The sequence below is a fragment of the Oculina patagonica genome, chromosome 9 (genome assembly GCF_052425735.1).
Source record: "Oculina patagonica isolate OP01 chromosome 9, crgOcupat, whole genome shotgun sequence".
NCBI lineage: Eukaryota > Metazoa > Cnidaria > Anthozoa > Scleractinia > Oculinidae > Oculina > Oculina patagonica.
In genome coordinates this window covers 7,968,909-7,992,814 of record NC_135766.1, presented here as the reverse complement: position 1 = coordinate 7,992,814, position 23,906 = coordinate 7,968,909, and the positions used below count along the sequence as shown (strand labels likewise).

Genomic DNA, 23,906 nt, shown 5'->3' with positions numbered 1-23,906 from the left:
GTGGAAGGTTAGTTGAAGTGATCTGTCTTTTAAAAGATTGCAGAGACGGTAAGTTTTTTAGTTAGTTGGGACTCGATTCCACAGCATAGGTCCGATATATCTTAGCGAGTGTTTCCCATAGGTTCGAAAAGAGAAAAAAGAGCGCCTGATCGCAGGTTACTCTCCTGGGTACGTTCGAGCCTCTCTCCTTGGTGCTTTCGAGCCTCTCTCCTTAGTGCGTTCGAGCCTCTCTCCTTGGTGCGTTCGAGCCTCTCTCCTTGGTGCGTTCGAGCCTCTCTCCTTAGTGCGTTCGAGCCTCTCTCCTTAGTGCGTTCGAGCCTCTCTCCTTGGTGCGTTCGAGCCTCTCTCCTTAGTGCGTTCGAGCCTCTCTCCTTGGTGCTTTCGAGCCTCTCTCCTTAGTGCGTTCGAGCCTCTCTCCTTGGTGCTTTCGAGCCTCTCTCCTTAGTGCGTTCGAGCCTCTCTCCTTGGTGCTTTCGAGCCTCTCTCCTTAGTGCGTTCGAGCCTCTCTCCTTGGTGCGTTCGAGCCTCTCTCCTTGGTGCTTTCGAGCCTCTCTCCTTGGTGCTTTCGAGCCTCTCTCCTTAGTGCGTTCGAGCCTCTCTCCTTGGTGCTTTCGAGCCTCTCTCCTTGGTGCGTTCGAGCCTCTCTCCTTAGTGCGTTCGAGCCTCTCTCCTTGGTGCGTTCGTCAGAGAGTAGAACCAGAGCAAGGGCAGCAGTCTCTGGCTTGTTGGATAATTTTACCTGTATTCTTCTCGAGAGCCAGGTTCCGTTACATTATAACTGATCATAACTGTATGTAGCCTCCCACGCAGTCGTTCTTAGGGGCGATCGTGTTTCACGCTAAACTGTATGATGCCAACCAACAACAACAAGCTTTATTTGCATGACTGTAAATTTGTTACAATATTGCAAAAGCGTAAACTTATTTAGTAATAATAAGAATAAAAATAATAAAATAATAATATATAGTAAAAAACAAAAAAGATTCATATAAAATTAATTACATTGATAGTATTTTGTTACGTAAATCAAAACAAGATGATATAAATTTAATCAATTGCATGGTCACAAAATGATCGGGAGAATTCATTAATTCTAAAATCAAGTCAGGCACTGGTAGTTGGCTGACATTTAAGATGATAGGCTGTATTGTCTTGTAAAAGTTATCTCTTATTGTTGCATATTTGGAACAATAAAAGAGAAAATGAATTTCATCTTCGGTTTTATTACAGTCACAGACCGGGCAGAGCCTATTATGTCTGGGCGTATTGTTATATCTGCCTAGTTCGATCATTAACTTATGATTGCTAATACGTAATTTAGCTAATGTTCTCCTACCATAAACTCTCCTAGTTAACTCTAGATAATTGGAGGTAGCATAAAAGATCGAATATGCTACCTCCAATTATCTAGAGTTAACTAGGACATCATGTATCGGACATCATGAGGTTGGGAGACCTGAGGTAGTAGGGGGAAAAAGACGTGGAGGACTGGAGGCCAGTATGATTCATGAAAGATGGCGGGTGCTTTCTTTGTCTCAACATTTCAGGTGAAAATTGACGATCAAACCATTTGAAACGGTTGTTTTGATGATCTACACTTAGAAGTTAAGACTATTTTTATCGAAGAAGTTATAATTTGACTCGTAGCTTCTTTCTTGATAAGTACGACCAATACGAAGTCGTTTCACTTTCCTTGAGGGATCCGAACGCTTCCTTGTCGCATGCCTATTTTTAGGAAGCTTCTTTGTACAATGGATGGTCAATCATGGCGTGAAATGCTCAATCCAAAGCCTAAAATTTATGAAGCTGCCCGTGATGGCTCAGTTGTCGTTCTCAGTGATGTTCTTCAACGGATGAGTATTAACGAAAGAAGCACCGCATTAGAAACAAAAACCAAAGATGGCGACCAAATTACCACTCCTTTAATCATCGCCGCTCGCAATGGAAACTTGGATTCTGTGAAGATGCTTCTAAGATACAAAGCGGACATCGAAGCTCGAGGAACTGTGAAAGTTGACGATCAAGTTATTGAGGGTTGTACACCTTTGTGGGCCGCTGCTGCTACTGGACATCTTGATGTTGTGGAACTGTTAATCGAACGAAACGCGGACGTCGACGGAAGAACTATAACAAATTCGACTCCTTTGAGAGCGGCTGCTTACGATGGACGCCTTGATATTGTGAGGTGTTTAGTTGAGAACGGGGCCGATGTAAATGCTCGTAACAACTTTGAGAACACCCCTCTGATGGTAGCATGCTACAATGGGCATATAAATGTTGTCACCTACCTTATCGAACGCAACGCAAACATGGATCTCCAAGACAAACAAGGCAACACCGTCCTTCATTATGCTGTTGAACGGGGACACTTTGAGATTGCCAATAAGCTGCTGGCTCTTGGAGTGTCCCAGTTGCCAAACATTCAACGTTTAACACCACTCCTTTTAGCAAGTAATGATTGCAAGATTGAAATGGTTGAGTATTTTATAAAGAGACCAGAATGTACAAAGGAACAGAGGATTGAAGGACTAGAGCTCCTTGGTGCCACTATCGCTAACGAGCCTGATGTTTATGACATTGACAAGGCATTTTCCTACATGAAACGTGGCATGGAAGAAAGGTTTCAAGACCACTCACATCCACTTCTTAAAAAACAGATGGAACCTCTTGAAGTTTACCAGAATAGAAAAGAGAGTCAAACTCTTGCAGAACTTGCCTTGTTAGAAGGTGATGATCATACCATCCACATGGAGGGTCTTATAATCAGGGAAAGAATCCTTGGGACCGACAACACAGAACTTCGCTTTCCAATCAGATACCGTGGTGCGGTGTTTGCTGACTCAGGGAACTTTGACCTATGCATTGGTTTGTGGGGGCATGCTATGGAGATAGGCCAGCGATGTAATCAGCCAATCACAGATGACTTGAAGATATTTGCAGATTTCTTTTGTCACATGGTGCAGAGAAATTGTCTTCCGAGACAGAAGTACATTGAAGAAGTATTTGAAAGGGCCATCTGTGAATATGAGCGACTGACAGATAAAGTACAGTCCAAAAAGTTAAAAGGTGAACATGAAGCTAAGTTACTCCGTGAAGAACTAGAGAATGTGGTCTATCGGGCATTGTACCTTTTGACAATATTTGCCAAAGTCCAGGATTCAAGAAAGAAGGAAAACTCTTGTGTATTTGATCTCATTGAAAGGTTTCTACGTTTAAACCCTCGTACTACTGATGGAAATACCATGCTACATTTGGCTGTTTGGTCCAAAACCCCTACAGAGGAACATTATGTCCGAGATGTGTGTAAATTCCCTTGCGTTGAGACAATGAAGCTTATTATCAATGCTGGTGGATATGTCAATGCTGTCAATAACAAGGGCAACACTCCTCTTCATTTGGCTGTGACTTTTAAACCCAGTACTGGAGGATTACAAATCTTAAGGGATGTGTTGGAAACCTTGTTAGATGGAGGAGTCCATGAGGACCTAGTCAACAGTGAAGGCAAAACAGCTATGGATATCGCTGAAACTGATGAGGCACGCAGGATCCTTTCTGTGAAAAGCAGACTGGAGTTAAAGTGTATTGCCGCCAGAGCTGTAAGAAAATTTGGACTGTCTTATTTTGGTGTAGTTCCCAAGACAGTTGAAAAATTCATTAGCTTACATTAGAGGGCTGTGTTAAAAAAAGAATGTCACAAGGTACACTCTACATGTGCATACAATGAACTGCTTTCTTTGAGACAATAATTGAGTTATGTCATTTTCATTATTCTGTCTCTATTAGAAATTTAAAATGTTAAACAGAATTTGATTAAATGGTACTTTGATTGTATTGCTACTCCACTGAAATTGTATTACTTAGCTAAAGTTAATATCATAAAGTTCTGCACTTGTTCTACTTAAACTTTTCCAGTATATCAGAAAAAATAATAGGTTTAGTTTACACTTACAGCAAGGCGCCCAAAAGTGTGACCACCTTTAATTAATTCACATTCTTTCGCGCAACCACCATCCAATCAGAAGCCAAGGACAGGTTCCAGTTGACTTCTGATTGGATTAAATCTCGCGGAAGAATGTGAATAAATTAAAAGTGGTCACACTTTTTGGCGCCTTGCTGTAAACCTAGTTTATTTGTAGTCAGCCTTGTAATGTAAGTTTCCTTTTAAATACAAGTTTACCCATCAAACAACTGGGCAATCAGTTCACAGTAATGTTAATTAAGGTTATGGGAGAAAGAGGTGACCAGTGAATAAAGGTTTAGGTAGGTTTCAGTAATAAGAAATTGAGTCGTGCAATTATCAAGACCCAGTCATATAGAGGGATTTTCTGCAACCATTCCCTGTGTTCCCATTGGTCTTCTTTCACACTATTATAAATAAATCAACCAAAGGTGGACAAAGGTGTATGAGAAACACAATGCTTGTGTGTAAAAATTCCAAAGGACACAGAGAAAAGATGCTCAAAATTCTACTTACACGTGTAAGCTTAAGTTCTTTTATGCAATTGGACCCAGGATCTTAATCACTGACAGCTTCATAATTTATGTAAATAAAGAGTTCTCCTTAATACAGGTTTGACTGTATTCATTCAGTTCTGGCAGCCGAGAGAAGTACAGACAATTTTATTAATCTGTAAACCTAATGTAAAAGAATGTAGCATAAGTTACAACAAAGTAGTAATGTGGTGTAATGTGTTATTGAGGTCACACTGCAGTTTGATCATATCTATTCTAATGTAATTTGATTTTAATTTACTTTTTTACCAAAACAGTGGCTGGCAATGCTTGCTGACAAGTTTGAAAACGTAACATAAGTCTGTTCCTTTAAACATAACAACAGGCATGGCGCTTGTGACACATACCCTTTAATTGGTTTGAAAATGTTAGCCCAGGGATATCAATTTTACCGGTAGTGCAAAAGTAAAACAAAAAAATGTATAAGTTGCTGAGTATTTAAAAATACTGGTACTTAAAATTTCTTTAAATTCTAATGACTGGTTTGTTAGAAAGCATGTATCAATAAAACAGCAGATCGCTTGGACTCACATGCACTCAGACTCATGTCAGCATTGAATCCAAATAGCATGCAGCACACGGAAACTGTGTTGATCCACCTTAAATTAATGTGAGCCAGAAACCCATAAGGGTTGAAACGTGTAACGCGCGCGCACAGCGTTTGAATATTCATTTTGCTAAGTACCATATTTGGAAACACGGAGAATTTGTACGCGAATGCTTTATACACGTAATGACATACGCAACATAATTTGTGGTTTTGCGGTAAGTTGCTTGAATTTTGACCTAAACGCCGTAAATGTCATACAGAAACTAAAGAAATACATTAAGTGTATCGAAGCGAAGTTCTCCAAACTACTTCAAGAAGATGAAACAGGAGAATTTAACCAAATTTAACTTTATTCAACCAAGCTTGTTTAAAAACAAGATTACGCCATCCAGCGCGAGCTAGCGCGCGCTGTGGATTATAGTAAGTTTGATTGGTTAAATGTTTCTCGTGATTTTCCAAATATGGTACTTACTTCGCTTTGTACAATGCGAATCATAGGGAGTTACACGTTTCAACCCTTATGGGTTTCTGTGTGAGCCCTGTAAGAGAGTCACTTGACGGATGACCAAAATTTTAAGAAAATGTACTCTTCAACTTTCAATTTCTGTTTATTAAATAATTACTTCACAGATCTTTGTGTTTGAAGGCATACATGTACAATATCACTGATCAAAATAAAAATAATTTTTATTGTGATAAACACATTGTAAAATGTTGCTTCCATTTGTAGTTTTTAAAAAAATCGCATCAGATACATGTGTATATCCTAGAGTTTTTCCCCTTAATTTCTTTGTTGGCTGCAGTTTAGGTACAGTCAGCTCAAAATAATTATTTGCATCTCCATAAAAATAGTGGTGGCATACAGTAAGGCTTCTGTACAAAAGGTGTCTACAAATGCCCCTGATGCGTACACACTGTATACAAATGAATTGGTACAGAGAAAAACATCTGCAAAAGTGACAATTTGTCCATTAACATGGAGTAGTTTGGCGTCACTGTACATGTAGGACAGGCAGACCAGCTGAAGTGTCCCTTTAACTGCTAGGTGAATTTTTTCGAATTAATTTCTCCCACCAAGTTTGCTCTTTTGATTTCTTCTGCATATCTGGTTAAGAAAACAAAAACAAAGTACAGTAATGTAACCTGAGTAGAGATATCCCTGTTTTTACACTGAAATCTTCCCCCACCTAAGAGGTGTACCTGATTACATGTAGAACCCTAATAATTCTATGTTGATGATACAGCGCTTTAGAGTCCATCCATTGTTATTGGATTGGATTTTTTGTTCATTTTTTTAGCAATTGCAACCAATCTGGGACTACATAGATCTCTGTGGAGGTGTAATTATCATGAGATGTATGGGTATCTTAAGTTCTCAAGAGCTCAGCAGTCTCAACATGCACAGCCTCTTTCTGTTTCAGTTCAGAATTAAAGTTTCTTATATAGTGAGGAGAAACTAAAAACCATCTGAGAGAAATTTTGACCGAGTTCAGTGTTGTAGACTATAAGTACCTATACTTTGAGGTCTGAACACAAACAGCGGTCCCACATTTACAGACTGAACAAGCTTTGTTTACTAAGTAAAATGTGTAATTAAAATATTTTTTATGTTTAAGCAGCTAAAAAGTATAACAACATTATAATCCATATTTCTATAATACATTACCTGATGACAAATAGAATGAAGCTGCTGCCTTACATGTCTGTAAATTATCTCCAGTGAAGGCTGTTTCTTTTATGCGGGGGTACTATAGAGTAAAATAAATTAATTGTAAAGAGAAATTGTACATTTAAATAATAATTACCAAATTTGATAAAAATAAATTATTTAATTTTACCAACAAAAAACTATGTAAATCTATAACAATATGCATTTGTTTCTAAACTTTCAACTGTGTTTCACTTCGCGTGCACTCAGGAGAAAATAATAATATGTTTAACTGATTTCTTAGAGTACAAATACTGAACAATATATTGATCCTGCAAATTCACATGGATTATTGCCTGATGCTTAGCAGAGAAGACCAAAGGTTGAGTTGGCTAAATCAGACAATATTCCACTAACCACAAGATTAAGAAGAATGTTATGTATTATTAATACTACGTTATTACAGTTGTAGTATTCAATTATTGTCAATACAAAATATTCACAGCTAAAAGTACTGTGGTTATGCAGCACAAACTATGTATATATAACAATTATCCTGCTGCTGATACTAAGCCAATGTGGCTGTAGCCTGAGTTGGCTATAATCAGATGATATCATGCAAGATTGAGCAGGGTAAGTTTTTATTATTATTCAAGAAATTGACAACGAAAACTATTTTACAGCCTTAGATACTTTGGTTTTGCAGAACTTTGCAAGACTTCGGACACATCTTGGTAAGCTATGTATATCACAGGATATCTTTTATGTACGATGACGGATAATAATTACTTTCTGACAATAATTATGAGGGCTTGTGACAATTTGTATGAATAATAAATAAGTACTTGCTGAAACAAGTGATGTAGGTAGTAGGTGGGAAGTGAATGATTGATTGAATGATTGGCATGGATTAGACTTCATTTGTAAAGCTTAAACAACCCTCCAGATTAAGACCATTTTAGTCGCCATGGCGACTAAAATTTTGGATGTGGCGAATCTAAAGAGTGTGTTCATGGCGGTCATATTGGAGGAGTGAAACAATAGAGTGATTTTCCTTTGGGAAAAATCATTTTTGTGTAAATATCTTTTATTGTTTCACTCCTCCAACATGGCGCCACAAACACACTCCATTGGTGCCGAAGTTGCCAGCCTGGCGGCTGAAATTGAGAAGAAGGATTGGAAGCGTGAGCGTGAGCTTAGCGACTATAATTGTTCACTGGGGACCAAACATGAGCAGTTGGTGGCCAAATGGCCACTTAAGAAAAAAAAAACTCGGAGGGCTGTTAAAGAACTTATGTTTACAATACCTTGTTTCTGTAGTAGTTTGTGCTTATCTTTATAAGACTGTCAAGCATTTTTTCGGCCTCTTTAGGCTGTAGAAAAATATATAAAAAATATTACAATTAAAAAACAAAAGTGGACTGTACTTGTTTAACTAATCTTAACATTTATTATAAAGATCAATTAATGTACCGTAATGATTCGATTTAGCACCCGGGGCGCTTATTTACTTTTGGCACCTCGAGGGAGGGCGCTTATTCGACCCAGGGCGCTTATTCGGGACAGGGCACTTATTTAATTTTTGAGAAACAACCAAATGTTCAAAACAAAACTATAATAAATATTATTTAAAGATAACTAGCAATGACAGACACTGTAAGAGTTACAAATTGTTGAAAGTTCAGTTACTTTTAAAAGAATTGTTTATTTTAGCAGTAAAAATACAGTAAAATACAGTACAAATGTATGCAGGTGCGGTACGGTGAATGTTCTTGAGTTTATCTATTCAATGTTGCTGACTTCAGTAGGAACAGTTATCCACAATAGGGGCGCTTATAAAAATGGGGGAGGTTATTAGTATGGGGCGCTTATTGGAATAGGGGCGCTTATTGACAAAAACACATTCGAAGGGGGGGGGGCGCTTATTCAGAAGTGGGCGCTTACAGCCCTTATGTGTGTTTACATCAGACTGGCCAGTTTCACCACCAAGCCTCGCTTCTGAAGTGCAAACATGTAAATTTTATTATGAATGAATCCACAAAGCAGCACAAATGAAAAGAATACCCACGTGAAAATTGCATAAAGGTGACGGAGGGTTAGAAATAATTCGCATAAACAAGGCTTGCTGGTGAAATTTGAGCATATGACGTTATCATGCATAAGGCCCATTGGGGCGCCCACTGCCTCTCGGAACGAGTGAATTCATTGGTTCTTAAAACAATAGATAACAGGTGACAACATGCCCCTAGCCCTGAATAACAATAGAGGTAGTGTTTACGGTAACTGCCCCAAAGTTCGCTGCCTTTACGCCCTCATGCAAAAGCCAACGCGGAAAACATTGATAAGTAAATCAGGCGTAACACTGGTGTAATATGAGAGAAAACTATGTCGATCATTTGGCTTATTAAAGAGTTAAATATGCATGGTGTTACATAAGCTGCAAGATGATAGAAGAAATAACTTGAACTCACGTCTATTTGATCATTTTTTATGCGTGGTACGAGGTTTCCTTTGAGATGCTCTCCAAGATCTCTCCCTAAACGGTTTTGGTCAACTGGCCATTGCTCACAAACTTGTAAAAACCTCTTGTAAAGTTTTGGAGCCAAAGCGCTCCTTGACGCCATCTTGAATCGATGAATAACTCCGCTGGCAGTGCGCTCGCAACAGGCTCGTAAAGCTTGGTTGCTTGGCTATTTGCAGTCGAAGCTCGACTTGAAAGATGTAGTCGAGTTTTGAGTTGTTTTTGAAGTTTCCTCCTTCTCCTTATCAATGCAAACCTTCCTCCCTCATGGAATTTGTGGAGTATATCAAATCGCCGAACATTGACAAGGTTTCTCTGAGGCGCAGAGGGCGTGCTTATCTGGAAGGAACGTTGTGTGTGACAGGTCATCACCTGATCTTTTCTTCTCGAACGGAGCACAGGGATGAGTTGATCGTAAGTCACCAACAAATAACATTCACTGCCAAAATCTTATTGTGTGCTGTTCAATTTAGTTTTAATTTTCGTAGAATTCATCTCATGTCATTATATTGAATGAAGACCATTACAGACCATTCAGAATGTCGTTGGATTATGGTGACGTGTGCCCGCCTCAAGAGAATAGAACGCATTGATGGGGTGGTGGTGGGGGGGGGGGGGGAGGGGGGAGGGCCAATCAACTACATGTACACTGCATATTACACATTTCCTCCTGTTGATATTTGTTCGTTATGTTCTGTTGGAGATTCATGAGGATGAGAATGCTGTTTGAACAAAATCTATATGTTATTAGTAGAAACTCAGTTGTGTTCTATCGGAAATGCGCGAATCTGATTGGTTCTCTCACTGTTTTCTATTCACCGATAGAAAACAGTTGCGCGCGAGTAGTTCTTTAAGCGGTAAATTTTCTTGATTTTTGTCTTCAAAGTGCACAATATTGTAGTTTTTGGACTGCAATGGCTTAGAGTATCTACTAAAACAATTAGACTACTCGCCCTCGTTTTCTATGAGCGATAGTCAACTCGGCTGCGCCTCGTTGGCTATTTGCTCATAGAAAACTCGGGCTCGTAGTCTAATTGTTAATTAGAAAAATAGCAGTTTATTCAAAGAGTTGTCTAGGAAACCAGACCTACAAACAGGGTCTGAGTGTGGTAGAATATACTTAAAAAAATAGGAACTTGTCCAAAAGTGAGTACCCGTGGAAACTCTGCAAAGATTTAAACATACATGTATGTACATGTATTACCTAGCTGTATATGTAATAATTTTTATGTCTAATATCTTCCATTTCCTTTAGCTTTTGCACTCAGCAGTGGAGCATGTTGAGAAAAAAGCAAGGGGTCAACAAGCGACACTCACTCTTTGTTGTAAGAACTTTGATTTGGTGAAACTGAAGTTTAGCAACATTGAGGAGGCACTAAATGTGGCATCATCCATTGAAGTACTGTCAACAATTGGTAAGACATCATACATGTATATGTAGCTCCAATTGGGTTAAGGTTATTCAATTTTATTTATTGTAAAGCTTATAATTTTAAACTTTATGTCTTGTAAATTCACACCATAGTTGTTTCATTCCCAGAAAATACACATTTGAGGTACCCTTTCTTTTACCGGCATCTAAGAGCCATTGAGGAAGATGGCTGGGATCTGTTCAGTACGGAGATGGAATTCTCCAAACTGTGTGCTATTACTCAAGGCTGGAGAATTAGTCATGTGAACAGTAATTACGAGGTATGTACACAGACTAATGTGCCACTTTATTGCTCTGACTCTCACCAGTTCCATTTAACTGATTACCTCTAGCTGTTTTTCTGCATTCTCCTCCGTCTTTTATTATCTGGGGTTTTGGTCTGTGAGAAACTAATCCCTACATGTCAATAACTCCCTAATATGTGCCTGGCAGCTTAGGACTCTTCACTCTGGTCACTCTAAACAATGATTAAGTTCCCCCCCCTTTTTTTTCCCTTCTCCCGGGTCCCCCCTTCTCCCCTGCGCTCCCAACTAGCCACCAACTCATCTATTGGTGATGAGTTTTAGTTAATTAGATATTGATTTTGGTCTACAGTTCTGGGTAGTTTTGCTAACCAGGGCTCAAAGAAAACTTGAATATATGAGCTTGCTCTTCAGACAAGCAGCTCTCAATTTTGGTTGTCCTCGGCAGTGCTTGTCTTACTATAAGTCTTTATTTTTACTAACAGCAGACAACTTTGCCTGTTCCCTTGCCTAGCAGGGAAAATCTACTTGACCCAGACAACCACAGGGCACTTTTTTCAAGCCCTGCTGCATGCATGCAACCCCACACTAATCCTTTACCTTTCTCTTCTGGGACCTAAGTTGTACTGCATACACAGAAATAAAATTATATAAATTGATAGATATTAAGTGTTGTCTTCTGCAGTACTTACGGTATTACAATTTATGTTGTAGTTGTGGTTATATCTCTTCTACCTTGCCAGAGTATTGAAATTTTAATTAGTTTCCTTTGTTGTTGTTTCAGTTGTGTCCCAGCTACCCAGCCAGAGTTGTTGTACCAGTTAAAATTTCAGATGATACTTTGAAAGCGTCAGCTCAGTTTAGACAGTCTGGAAGGTTTCCAGTCCTTAGCTATTATCACAAGAGAAATGGGGTAAGGATACAGGTTTACAATGTACTTGATGACATGTTATTTTAATTAGTTTAACAAGCACTCCCATTGACTTAAACAGCATGTGTTACAAGAGTACATAAATCCAGAATTCCTTAATGCAGCATTTAGATCATCACAGATCTCACTTTTTTGGCTAATCAAAGAAGAAATTTCGAGATAAAAAAGTAAGAGCTTTTTTTTAAAAAAAGTAGAAAATCAGTTTGATTTTTTTATTTCCTTTTGTCTGAGATTATGATAATAAATATGAGACAATGAAAAATTAAAAAAAAAGTAAACCAAAGATAAATTGAAACCACCACATGTACACTACACATGTACACTGAACGATACTCAAAGATACATTTTATGCACTACATGCAGGTTGTGCTACTGCGATGTGGCCAGCCATTAACTTCTATTGGAAGTAAAAGAAGTCGTGAAGATGAAAAGTTGGTAAATGCTACCTTAGGAGGTGATTCCAAGGGAATCATCATTGACACCAGGTCACAAGCTGCAGCCATGAATAGTAGGAGTAAAGGTACAACATAACTGTCATACATTTTGTGTTGCTTAGTAACATATCAAGTGCATGCAGTACTGATGGTGAGAAGTTGATGACAGTGACAACTTGAACACAAGGTGTTAATTGTATTGATGTTAGGGGAGTGGGGCTGTGCAGCCACAAGAGCACTTGTCTCTCACTTGTGTGGCCTGGGTTCAAAATTAGGACCCAGCATAATTATGTATGTTGTATCACGTTGTTGTTGTTTCTTATCCTTGGCACATATACATTTTCTAGCAAGCTCCTGAGAGCTCTTGTGTGCTTTGTGGGTAAATAAATTACAATTAGTATTTAATTTTACATTTTTTGGACCGGGTGAAACAAAATCGGGAACTTTTGTTGAAGGCTCGATCAGGCTTTTAGCCAGGTGAGAGTCCAGGAGTCCTTTGGACGGCCACTTTTCAGAGAAAATTAATAATGAATAACTGTATACACAGGTTTTTTAAGAAAATTTGGAAATCTTTATATACCTTTGCACTCATAACTGCAGAAAAACATCTTGCATGCTCCTCAGGCCCTCCTATGGGGACAAAGTCAGGCCTTATAAAAATCCTGCCTTTTTTAATCCTGGGCTCGATTCTGGAAGCTTGTGAGTTATTTTCAGTATTAATTCATAGTCCACTGACACCTCCAGTACAGCTGTTGTTAATGTGTATTGCAGACAGCTCGTCTTGTCCTTGAGAAATCTAGTGATTCAGAATTAATTTTATAATGTACCTCCACAATTTGTAGATAATCCAGACACTTCCATAATAAAATTATTGACACTAAGCTGTGTTCCTTTGGTGCTCATCCTAAATAGAATATGCTTGTGATCTTGTTTGTGTGTTTATTTGTTTGTTTGCACAGGTGGAGGAGTGGAACCAGAATCTAATTACCCTCAGTGGAAAAGAGTTCATCAGAATATTGAGAGATACCCAGCACTTAATGACAGCATTGCAAAACTTGCTGAAGGTACAGAGTGTAGAAATGTGGGAATTTTTATATTATAAATAAAAATTCAAGGTTATAAGCTCTTGGAGTATCTGCTCTGCTCTCTGACAACTGTAAACTCCAACTACCTCACTACTAGCATCTTGATTGGCCATTTAAAACTTAATCCATTAAAAAAGTTGTAAAAAAGTTGCCAAAACTTATCAAAACTTTGTCAAGCAGCAATGGTATTGTGTAGCACTGAAATAGGATCGTATAATGTGGATGGGATGGAATAGAATGGGATGGGAGGAGGCCATGATGCACATTAGGTCTTTATTAAAGGATTCCCTTTAGTGAGACATCTGGTGCACATTAGTAAGGGTTGATCTTTCTAAGGGGGTTATTAATAAAATACTAATCCATTGAGTATAATCTTTTGTATCTACAGGCAGTTTGGATCCGAAGCTTAGCATGAATTCATGGCTGTCTAAACTGGAGTCAAGTTCTTGGTTGGATTATGTTCAAAGTGTATTATCCACAGCTTGTTTTATTGCCCAGTGTTTGGACACACAAGGTACTTATAAGTTAAAAAGTGTAGCTACATATACTGGAACCAATATTGCGATTTGTAGGAGACATATTTTAAATTGTTTTTTAACTCATAAGTTGCTTCTGTTTTTCACCTTTTCTCAGTGTAAAAAATTGTTTTCACTCCGATGAAGGTAGACAAAAGCCACCAAAAATCTACTAATTATAACAAAAAAACATCACTAAAATTAGGAACTTTCTTTCTTCATTCTGCGAGTTAGCCTGCACAAGTAAACAAATGTGTCTTCTTGTGCACTCATTGATCTCATGTAAGAGAGACATCTGTGTTGCAGTGACAACAATTTATTATGTTCACTAAATGCCCGTTTACTAGCAGGCTATTAATTTATGTTTACACTAGTAGAACAACTGGGGAAAGCAAGTGTATGTACGTCTTTATGTATGTTAGAATTCCTTCACTCTCAATGACTTGAGTATCAAGTTCAAAATGACATATTTTACAAAACCAGACTTAGGTTCTCTTACAACTAAACATGTACATCTGTATGCATGTTAAGATAGTGTGCTGTCAAGTCTATTACTGGAATCTCTATTTCTTGAACCCTCAATTCTCCAATCTGGCAGTAACTGAACCAAAAGTCACTTCACTTGCCTCAGTTGAACACTGCAATGTTACCCATGATTTCTCAAACTCTCCCATTACTTGACCCAGTCTCTGTTTCCCTTGGAGGTTTGAGAAATCAGGATTGCACTGTAGTTTAATGGACTGATGTGCAGTGTTGTTACAATGTTAGGAACAACTGTGTTGGTACATGGCGATGCTGGAACTGATGCTACATTACAAGTCACATCATTAGCACAGGTCCTGTTGGATCCCTACTGTAGAACAACCAAAGGGTGAGGCTTACTGTAGCTGTGACATACTAATTCAGAGGACGTGCCCAGTAATTTCATGTGACATCCATGGTTCTCATGAAGTTTTAGTAAAAGTAGATGGCTAAAATATAAAAAGTAGGCGGCCAGTTGAGCATTATTATTTTGTTTAACACATAGTTGGCCATAAAATTATCACTGAATAGTGCGCGGCTCAAAACTCAAAGTACTGTAGCTGGTGTTAAGCCTAAATAATCTTTTGTTACGACAAGAGAAGAAGGAAGGTATTTCTGCCTAATAGAAGTTCCTCAGAATTGGTCATAAGGCATGTAAGAAACATTACCTTAATTCCAAGAAATGAAAAGATCATCACTTAGCTAAGTGACAATGGAATCCCATCAAGATGATAATAGCCGTGTGTTTGAATGTTTTTATCAGTTATGTACTAGTCAATTCCTATTTTGAACTTTTACCAGTCATCAGGTTGTTAAAAACAAAGCCAAACTACGTGTATTAAATTCTCAGTGGCTGCTTAATAGAGGTGAAAGTCCTCACTGGGACGGCCGAAAGGTGGTCACTAAATAAGGGTTTTAGTTACTCCATACTGACAACACTTTCAGGGCTACATTATGAGAACTGGCCGCTTCATAGGGGTGGGCACTTGATAGGGGTTCGACTGTGTATTCTCTAGTAAACTTAAGCTAGGGCTAATGGAGACTTTCTACTGGCCATGCATTCCAGGTTTGAGGAGCTGATTGACAGGGAGTGGTTACGTGGTGGTCATCCATTTGCTGAGCGCTGTGTGAAAGTGGGTGTGTCTCCCACAAGATACAAGGGACAAGGGGCAGTTTTTCTTCTCTTCCTTGACTGTGTTTGGCAGGTCAGTTGAGCCATTACATTTTCATCCCATGCTCAAATGTTTTATTCCTCTTATGATTTCTCTATGAAAGGTATGGTGGCCTTATGAATATGATAAGCAGGCTGGACTCTGGATTGAGCAGTTTGAGTTCAAGCCCTGGCCGGGGTCATTGTGTTGTGTTCTAAAAAAAAAAATGTGTTGTGTTCTTGGGCAAGACACTTTACTCTCACAGTGTCTCTCTACACCCAGGTGTATATTAAATAGTTACCAGCGAATTTAATGCTGAAGGTAACCCTGCAATGGACTAGCATCCCATCCAGTGGGGAGTAAAAATACTTCTAGTCACTTCATGGTCAAGAAACCTGGATAAGCCCTGGCCTGTATGGGCTACTAGTCTCGATGCAAACTTCACCTATGATTTTACATTGTTTTAATAAATGTTAGTTGTGGAAATTAGGTGGCACATCAAGACAGTATTAATATTTTTTATTAAGCTTGACATCATTGATCCTGAGAACAAGAGTAAAGGACTGATTATCTTGGGAAGGTTGTCTTGATTTGGAATACTTGGGCCCCATACTTGGGCCCATGTTATTAAGGCGAATTTCAAAAATTTGCGTTAATTTTATTTATGTTAACACGTTTACTATAAGCATCTAACCAGGACTTTTCTTAAATTCGCATAAATATTATTACGTGTAAATTTTGTTAAAATGCTTCGTTATATTCCTATAATAAGGTATTTAATAAACAAATATATCATGGTTATGAAGAAAGTTATGGCCTAAACTGCATTTAAACCAAAAACTTCACTTGTTATAGTAATCAACATGAACTGCATAACTGCATGTAATTTTCTGTTAATCTTGGTTTTTGTTTATTAACAGATTTACCAGCAGTTCCCATGCTCTTTTGAGTTCAATGACCGTTTTCTTATAACACTGTTTGAGCATGCATATTACTCGCAATTTGGTAAGTGCATGTATATGTATTTGATTCGGTTGTGCATTTGACCCTTGACTGCAAACAGTCCTGAATTTTGAGAAGCAAAACAAGGAAGCAGGGAAATGCTTCTGCTAAAATTGGGGGCAAAGGTTGAAGGAATTAAATAAGAAGGGATTTGGCAAGTATACAATGTAATGTTTATAAGTTTGTAAGACTGTTTTTGTTGAGACGTACATGTAATTTGAATTCGGCTGTTGTTTACTTTAAAAATACTTATGCCTTTAACCCTAGTATAACCTTTCTTTACATCCAGCAAGTGTAAAATGAGATATGAGTTAAAGGAGGAATAAAATTAATAAAAATGAAACGGTTAATATACATCACCAATATTAGACTATTCCCACAGAAGAAAACTCTGGGTTGGTAGCAGTTTATTGTAGTTTGATGTCCATCTGCGAATTAATACCTCAACATTCTAATCTTGCCCTATTTAAAATTCCCTATCCCACGCTCCCCTCATAATGAAAAACAAAACAGAAACATTGCAAAACGTCATCAAAATTATGAAAGTTTAATTAAACTCCATGTACTCCAAAAAGGCTATTTTGGTGGGAGTCCAGGAGCCCTATCGACGGCCACTTTTCAGAGAAAATTAATATGAAAAACTGTATACAGAGGTTTTTTAAGGAAATTTGGAAATAGTTAGATACCTTTGCACTCATTACTGCAGAAAAACACCTTGCATGCTCTTCAGGCCCTCTTATGGGGACAAAGTCAGGCCTTATAAAAATTTGGACTCCCACTTTTTAAATCCTGGCTGAAAGCCTGACTCCAAACCTATGGAAACGATTTAGGGTTGCGTAGAAACTTGAGGAAATAATAGAACAATGCCACCTTTAAACGTACTGTCTTTGACTATGGTATTTTGTCGTTGCAGGAACATTTCTGTGTAACAACGAGGGTGAAAGGCAAGCAGCAAAGCTGAAATCCAAGACAATTTCTCTGTGGTAAGTTGTATATCACTGTATTGTTATTTTGATAGCCAGCATGCATGCATACTTTCTAGTTTCAAATTTCCAGGGTACGAACGCGTCTTGAAAACCCTTGAATTTCAGGAGTTCGATTTCAAGGCCTTAAAAGTACTTGAAATTGGTTTTCGGTCCTTGAAAGTCCTTGATTTTTTTATTGAACGTCAAAAGGCTTCAGATCAAGGCAACGAGAAGACCTCCAAAATAAGCGATTTTTTTAGTTCTTCAGCAAGCACATCAACGGCGCAACAGACTGGAAATCGTCGATTTGGGGTAAATTTCATGAAAAAAAAGTCCTTGAAATTTCCAAGAAGGGTCCTGGAAAGCCCTTGAATAGTCATTAAATTTGGCCTGAAAAAGTGTACAAACCCTGAATTTCGAAAAATGCTGATGTTTCCAGCGTTAGCCTATCGTCAGAGGAACTCAGTTTACTCCGACGACGGGCCAACGCTCGAAACATCAGCTTTGTCTCTGAATGTGCCTGAAACCCACACGGCGAAAAAATACACTGCTCTCAGGGCTATAACCTCCATAATTATTTTTCTGCTTTCTGCAGGTCATATCTTAACCAGCCAGATATTCTGAAGCCGCTGCTAAACCCTATGTACGAGCCGAACAGCTCTGTTCTGTGGCCATCCGTAGCGTCGCAAAGTCTTGTAAGTTCTATTGCTTTGTTTCTTACTGTGTGCTAGTGTTATGGACATGTTAGGATAGTAAAGCACATCAGCACATGCTTTATTTTTTGCTGTATGATTGTATGATCACGCTACGATCCTAAGTTCAGAACAATGATGTCCTAGTTAAGTAACGCGTGCATTTCGCTTGCTGTTCACTGTAATGCCCTGTATCAGTGAAAATCACCGAATTCTTTACCAGACCAATCAATTAATGGAAATCGAAACCATCTAATGGGAAATGCCTTCCGAAAAATTACTCAAGAGTCAGTTCGTTTCTCGCGAAATTATTCTTTTCTTTTTCGGAAAAAATTCAGCTTCTGGCTTTTTAAGCGATGGCGTGATCGCTTTCCGCCGGTCTCGCCGCGCGCCGCGAAAAAATCGTCGGGTGCGCTGCGCTCCAGCGGGCGACTCCTTTTCCGTCGGTCGTTCTTGCCCGTCGGAATTAGCGAATGCGGATTATTTTATGTGTTGGGCAGTTTTTTAACCGCTGTGAGCAAGAGAGTGACCTCGGTTTTCCTACTCTTTGTTGGAAAATAGGAAATCTAAAAAAAATAAAAAAAAAAAGTAATGTTGTTATTGGCAATTACGAGAAAATGTATTATTTGCACCTTGGTCTGTGAATTCATATTAAAAATTCATTTATTTAATTCCATAGATCCTCGGACTATACTATTTATACAATCACTAACATTGCTTCTTATGTTAAAAAAATGTAAGATGCAGTTGGATAACAGTCATTTCGACACACAAGGTGTCAGCTACTATTATTTACTTTAAGTTTTCCTCAAATTATTAGACCCCTCGTGAAACGCCATCGCTTCTGCATGCATCGCGTGCCAGTTATTTAACTTAGCTGATAGAACAGTCTCCAGTCGTACTTCATTGTTTGGGTATCGGCGAGTTTACTGTAATCCCCAAGCACGATCCAAATCTTATTTCCCCTTGCCATTCTAGAGCGCCTTTAAGTAGACGTGTGATGAGAATAGAGATTCAACTTGAGATATTTCCCCCAGTGCAACATTTTAAGTAATTATGGAGAACTGGTATTATATTTTTTTTTCTCATAGGTATTGTGGCCGGGCTTATTTCTCAAATGGAGGGAATCCAACAAAAATGAAGATATTTTATGGGAAGAAGTACGCAGAATACAAGAGATAAACACTGACCTAAAGAGCAAAGCTATATCACTAAGGAGGTAACACAACTAAAGCCTGGGCCAAACGAGGATGAGAGTTGATGAGAGTTGACTCTCATGAGAATTTTCGTCAACTCTCATCGACTGTCTTCAACTCGGGCTAAACGAGAAAACTCTCATCGACTGTCATGAAAACTGATTTGAACACGTTCAAAGTCGATGAGAGCGCATGAGAGTTCCATGTCGATGAGAGCACATGAGAGTCGATGAGAGTGCATGAGAGTTCCATGCCAAACGAGTCTCACATTATCTGAAGTGTTTTTGTTACAGACAAACTGATCACAGAATCGATAAAACCCATTTAACGCTAGTTAAAGTATCTAGAAAAACATGAAAGAATACTGAGGAGGAAGGTGCAGAAAGAATTGATTGTCAAAAGAACAAGGTTCAGACGGATTACTGAAAAGAAAGTGTGATTCGATTTATTAACCAAGTTTAGCTAAATCTTTCTGACTTGACTCAGAATTACTAAACTGCGCGAATCCGTGGACATCGTAACATCTTGGTTTTATAAAATGTCTTGTTTTTACTTGAAATGAGATCTACATACGGAAGTATACTTTTTCAAGCAAACGAACATGTCAGAACAGGGACATTCTTCTTTTTTTCCGTTTCAGAGAGTACGCCGAACTTCAAGCTAAAGTTCTCGAGGAGAGACGAAAATGGCTTGAGGAACAAGAAAAGAGAGAAAAACAAGGATCGTGAAACTAGAAAGCGGCGAGCATGCTGGCTGGTAGCACACATCTGTACACCTACTGCTTAGGGCTTTGCACACCCTGGCGAATTTGGGGCGGCTTGAATAAGAATTTTTAGAGAGTTTTCTTGAGTTAGAATTTTTCCCTGCTAGCTGTGAGGGTATTGTTAATGATTAGTATTGAAGTAGAGAGAAAATGGTACACAAGGAAAGAATTATAAGAGACAAAGTTTTCTCAGTAACTTTTACGTGTATGCAGTCCCTATGCATTAGGGGTGGGTGGGGGGGGGGGGGGGAGAAGTGCGAGGGTGGTCAAGAATTGCAGCATGTTACAACTTACTTTATTCATTTCGTAATGACGGCGTTGCGTTACAAGTGAGAAAAACCTAGTTCATTGTAAGTAACAGAACCCATTTTTTTCCGCGGGAATAGATAGGTATACTTTTAAAAATAATATTGATGACGATTCTGACATCACATAGATCGATATTTTAAAGTTGCTCATTTTCGCTTAGGAATTTTAACGAAATAGAGAGGGTTGACACGTTAGCTATTAATAATTTCCACATTGACAAGATTTGTTAGCTTTCGGGGCACAAACTGGAGGTAGTTACAATTCGAGTAGTCATTAGAGACCTGTGGGTTCTGGTACGTGGACGTCATTTCGTGGACATAATTTAATGCGGATTTGCATTCAAATCTCGCAGTGAAAGTCGTACTTGAATCTGAAGCTAGGTCTCTAGCAGAAGTCTCTATAGACTTCTGTTTCTAGTTATAAACATGTTGACTATTTTGTCCTCCGGGGGGGGGGGGTACTCCCATAAATTTCGGATAAGGGTGTGCCGTCAAGGTTCTTAAACCCTGACCCTATTTAAGGATAAAAAAGGCGAAAATTGATACCCTTTTTAAGACCCAAAACCGAAAAATGACACCCTATTCAAGGGGAGGAGAAGCGTTCCGTGACGACCCAAATAACGGCTAACCGCGCACGGCAAGACACAAATCTTTATACAATCGCTTTTCTAATACCTGAACAGAAAATTCAGTTTTAAGATATCTTTGTTTCGTTTAGCTGGGCGTTTATTTTAGCTTATAGAATTTAGGTACCCTATCTAAAGATCACACCGAGAACACATTGCCAAAAGGAGCGAAAATGATACCCTATTTAAGGACCGAGAACCTCAAAAACCATACCCTATCGGGCGGCACATACCTATATAGGCCACATATGGGAGTACCCCCCCCCCCCCCGGGATTTTGTCTCACCAAATGTCTACGTGTACTTTTGGTGTCGCTTTTATTTAATTACAGGAAGGGTATCAAAATTCTTCAGAAGATTGCGCTAAAGAAAAAAAAGACCTTTTACTATGCTAAATATAAAGTACCTAAAAGGAGAAATAAGTTTGCCGGCGGGATCGGCGTTATCCATTATACAGCCATCCACACAATAGTACCACCTTTCCAACAAGCTGGCACATTGGCCTTATCTGTGTAGTTCAAAGTACCTAGAGGTTTGTAGATGAAATTTCCATCTTAAGTGTCGAAAAAATTTTTTAGCGGAGAGTTGTTGTAGGTTAGGTTCAAGGATGCTTAACTTAGATCGCGGAATACAGGTTCTCGGTTTCAGTTGTCGCCATCTTCAACTTTTCATTCTAAAATGTATATACTTCAGCACAATAGTAATTTCTAGTTATGAAAAAAATGTCCCGTTTTAGAGCTGGGAAAGAGTAAATAATTTATATAGAATTAACTTTTATAGTTAAAAAGATCTCTGGTACAAATTGAAATATGAAATATACATTAGCGTTTTCTTAACTTGTTCTTTAATATTTATTGCCTGACCTAACTAGGTTTATCCTAGGCGGTTTAAATTCTATATTTCAAGCCCTTCAAGGTCGACATAAGCCTATAACAGTTTTGTCCCTCACATTGTCACGCAACGTACGCTCTGGGGAGCGTAGCGTGAAGAGACCAGAACTGGACTACATAAGTGTGTTAACAGGGTTGGTACAGCAGAATTCTCAGAACAAGCATTATAAGAAATGTATGGCACACAGTAAGGAGAAATGATATTGAGATCTGGGGAGTGAAAGGGTTAATGTGAATTTTGGAGCCTTGGAAAAATCAATCTGAATCCTGGAAAATTGTTTGTGAAAAGGGTAAGAACCCTGTGTGTAGTCAGAGTAAAATTTTGTCATAAAGAACAAATCCTCAGAGGCCTTATTGATGGGAAAATAACGGCATTTAGGCAAGCCTAAAAGCGGAGCTTTCCGGCAGGAGCCCATCCCCAGTTATTATTATTTTTTTTTTACTGTACTTTATGATAATGTTTCTATTTTGGTAAATAAGAGGCAAAAAATGAAAAGTACGAGAATGATGAATGAAAATGGCTCATGGTAAAACTGAATAGACCTTACCGCCATCTTGGCGGGTAGAAGACCGTCAGAAATTACAATGCTTGTATGGGAATCCGATGGCAAATATGTGTATATGTGACTGGACTTCCGGATTCCGTAACCCGGTTTAAGCACTTCATTCTGCAACTACAGATTTGGTTTGTTCTCGGTCTTCCTCTGCTAAAGTTTAAAAAGTTGATTAATTTGCCATACAACATGACGAGATGCAACTGCGAACAAGGCTTTTTTACGTTTTAGTAGTATCTTTGCGAGGAGATCCCAGCAAGGTTGCGCAAACTTTTCTTTGGGGATCGCCCCGGGGATCCCCTGTAACAGTTTGTTTTTTGACATTGGCCGTTTTTAAGCTGGAGACGTTAAAGCTGACTTAGACGTTAAAGCTGTCTCGAGACGACATTAACGTCTAGTATATAAACGGTAAATAAGACAGACGCCTTTAACGTCTGATGGCTTTAACGTCTTTTCGTAAGAGCGTCTGAACGACGCTCTTATCGGACAGCTTTAACGTCTCAGATGTTAAAGCCGTCTAGTATAAAAACGGGGACGTCGTTAGCTAGTATAAAAACAGTAAATAAGACATACAGACGCCTTTGACGTCTGATGGCTTTACGTCTTCGTGTCCAGTGTCCTCCGAGTGTCGAACCCAGTCGTTTTTTTCTTTTTTCTGAAAAGCTGTCTACTAAATGCGTCCCATTTTTATACCAGACGCCTTTAACGTCTTAGACGCTAAAGTCGTCTAGACGACATTATCGTCTCTAACAGCCATTTACTTAGTCTGAAAAAGATATTCGATTTCTGAAAAGCGATCTTTAAGAACATTCATTTGCCATTCGACCCACTGATTGACCAAGGCTTCGTGTCTCTGACAACTGCTCGTGGTCGTGCGATCTCCCTTGACCTCCGGGCCCTTGACTAGCTGGACTCTCATAAACGCTCTTGTTTCTTGGCCATTTCAATTTCACCAGAAATAAAATACAAATAGCGGCAACAAACATAACACATGGACTACGCATGGTCTGAAAAAAGAATCTAAAATTTACTTGGCGTTTCGCATGAAGATGCGTGCTGTAGCATGCGAAACGTCAAGTAAATGTTAGATTCTTTTTTTCAGACCATGCGTAGTCCATGTGTTATGTTTGTTGCCGCTGAAAAAATTTCTATTTTATTTCTAGCTAGAATTTGATAAAACGTTGTGATCTGCACAGCTGCATTGCACTAAAAATCGTTTCTGAGGGACGGTAGATGGATGGGGGAGGGTAGAGGGCTGGGCTCCCGGCAGGGGCTTATAACTACGCGGGGGGCGGGGAGGAATTTCGTCGTCAGTAAACCTGGAAGTAATTGCGTGACTAGCCGATTAACAGTGAAGGCCTGGGGCGA

The 23,906-nt window shown here is 38.8% G+C and overlaps 3 protein-coding genes across 3 annotated transcripts; 2 read left to right on the top strand and 1 right to left on the bottom strand.

The window, feature by feature from the left end:
- The first annotated feature begins 1,512 nt into the window (after positions 1 to 1,512).
- On the top strand, positions 1,513 to 5,123 carry LOC144665688 (protein fem-1 homolog B-like). The gene has a single exon (XM_078526976.1). The coding sequence runs from the start codon at positions 1,722 to 1,724 to the stop codon at positions 3,666 to 3,668; it is 1,947 nt and encodes a 648-aa protein (XP_078383102.1). The 5' UTR covers positions 1,513 to 1,721; the 3' UTR covers positions 3,669 to 5,123.
- Positions 5,124 to 5,599: 476 nt separating this feature from the next.
- LOC144665836 (ubiquinol-cytochrome c reductase complex assembly factor 2-like) lies at positions 5,600 to 9,367 on the bottom strand. Its single transcript, XM_078527124.1, has 4 exons — positions 9,182 to 9,367; positions 8,018 to 8,083; positions 6,729 to 6,810; positions 5,600 to 6,167 (listed from the first exon to the last, which is right to left on the bottom strand). The coding sequence occupies exons 1-4, from the start codon at positions 9,332 to 9,334 to the stop codon at positions 6,097 to 6,099; spliced, it is 372 nt and encodes a 123-aa protein (XP_078383250.1). The 5' UTR covers positions 9,335 to 9,367; the 3' UTR covers positions 5,600 to 6,096.
- Positions 9,368 to 9,390: 23 nt separating this feature from the next.
- Positions 9,391 to 21,930, top strand: LOC144665699 (myotubularin-related protein 9-like). Its single transcript, XM_078526990.1, has 14 exons — positions 9,391 to 9,645; positions 10,487 to 10,646; positions 10,772 to 10,923; positions 11,690 to 11,818; positions 12,200 to 12,356; positions 13,230 to 13,334; positions 13,744 to 13,869; positions 14,639 to 14,741; positions 15,459 to 15,597; positions 16,464 to 16,548; positions 17,459 to 17,528; positions 18,106 to 18,205; positions 19,294 to 19,421; positions 20,039 to 21,930. The coding sequence occupies exons 1-14, from the start codon at positions 9,499 to 9,501 to the stop codon at positions 20,124 to 20,126; spliced, it is 1,689 nt and encodes a 562-aa protein (XP_078383116.1). The 5' UTR covers positions 9,391 to 9,498; the 3' UTR covers positions 20,127 to 21,930.
- Positions 21,931 to 23,906: the final 1,976 nt, after the last annotated feature.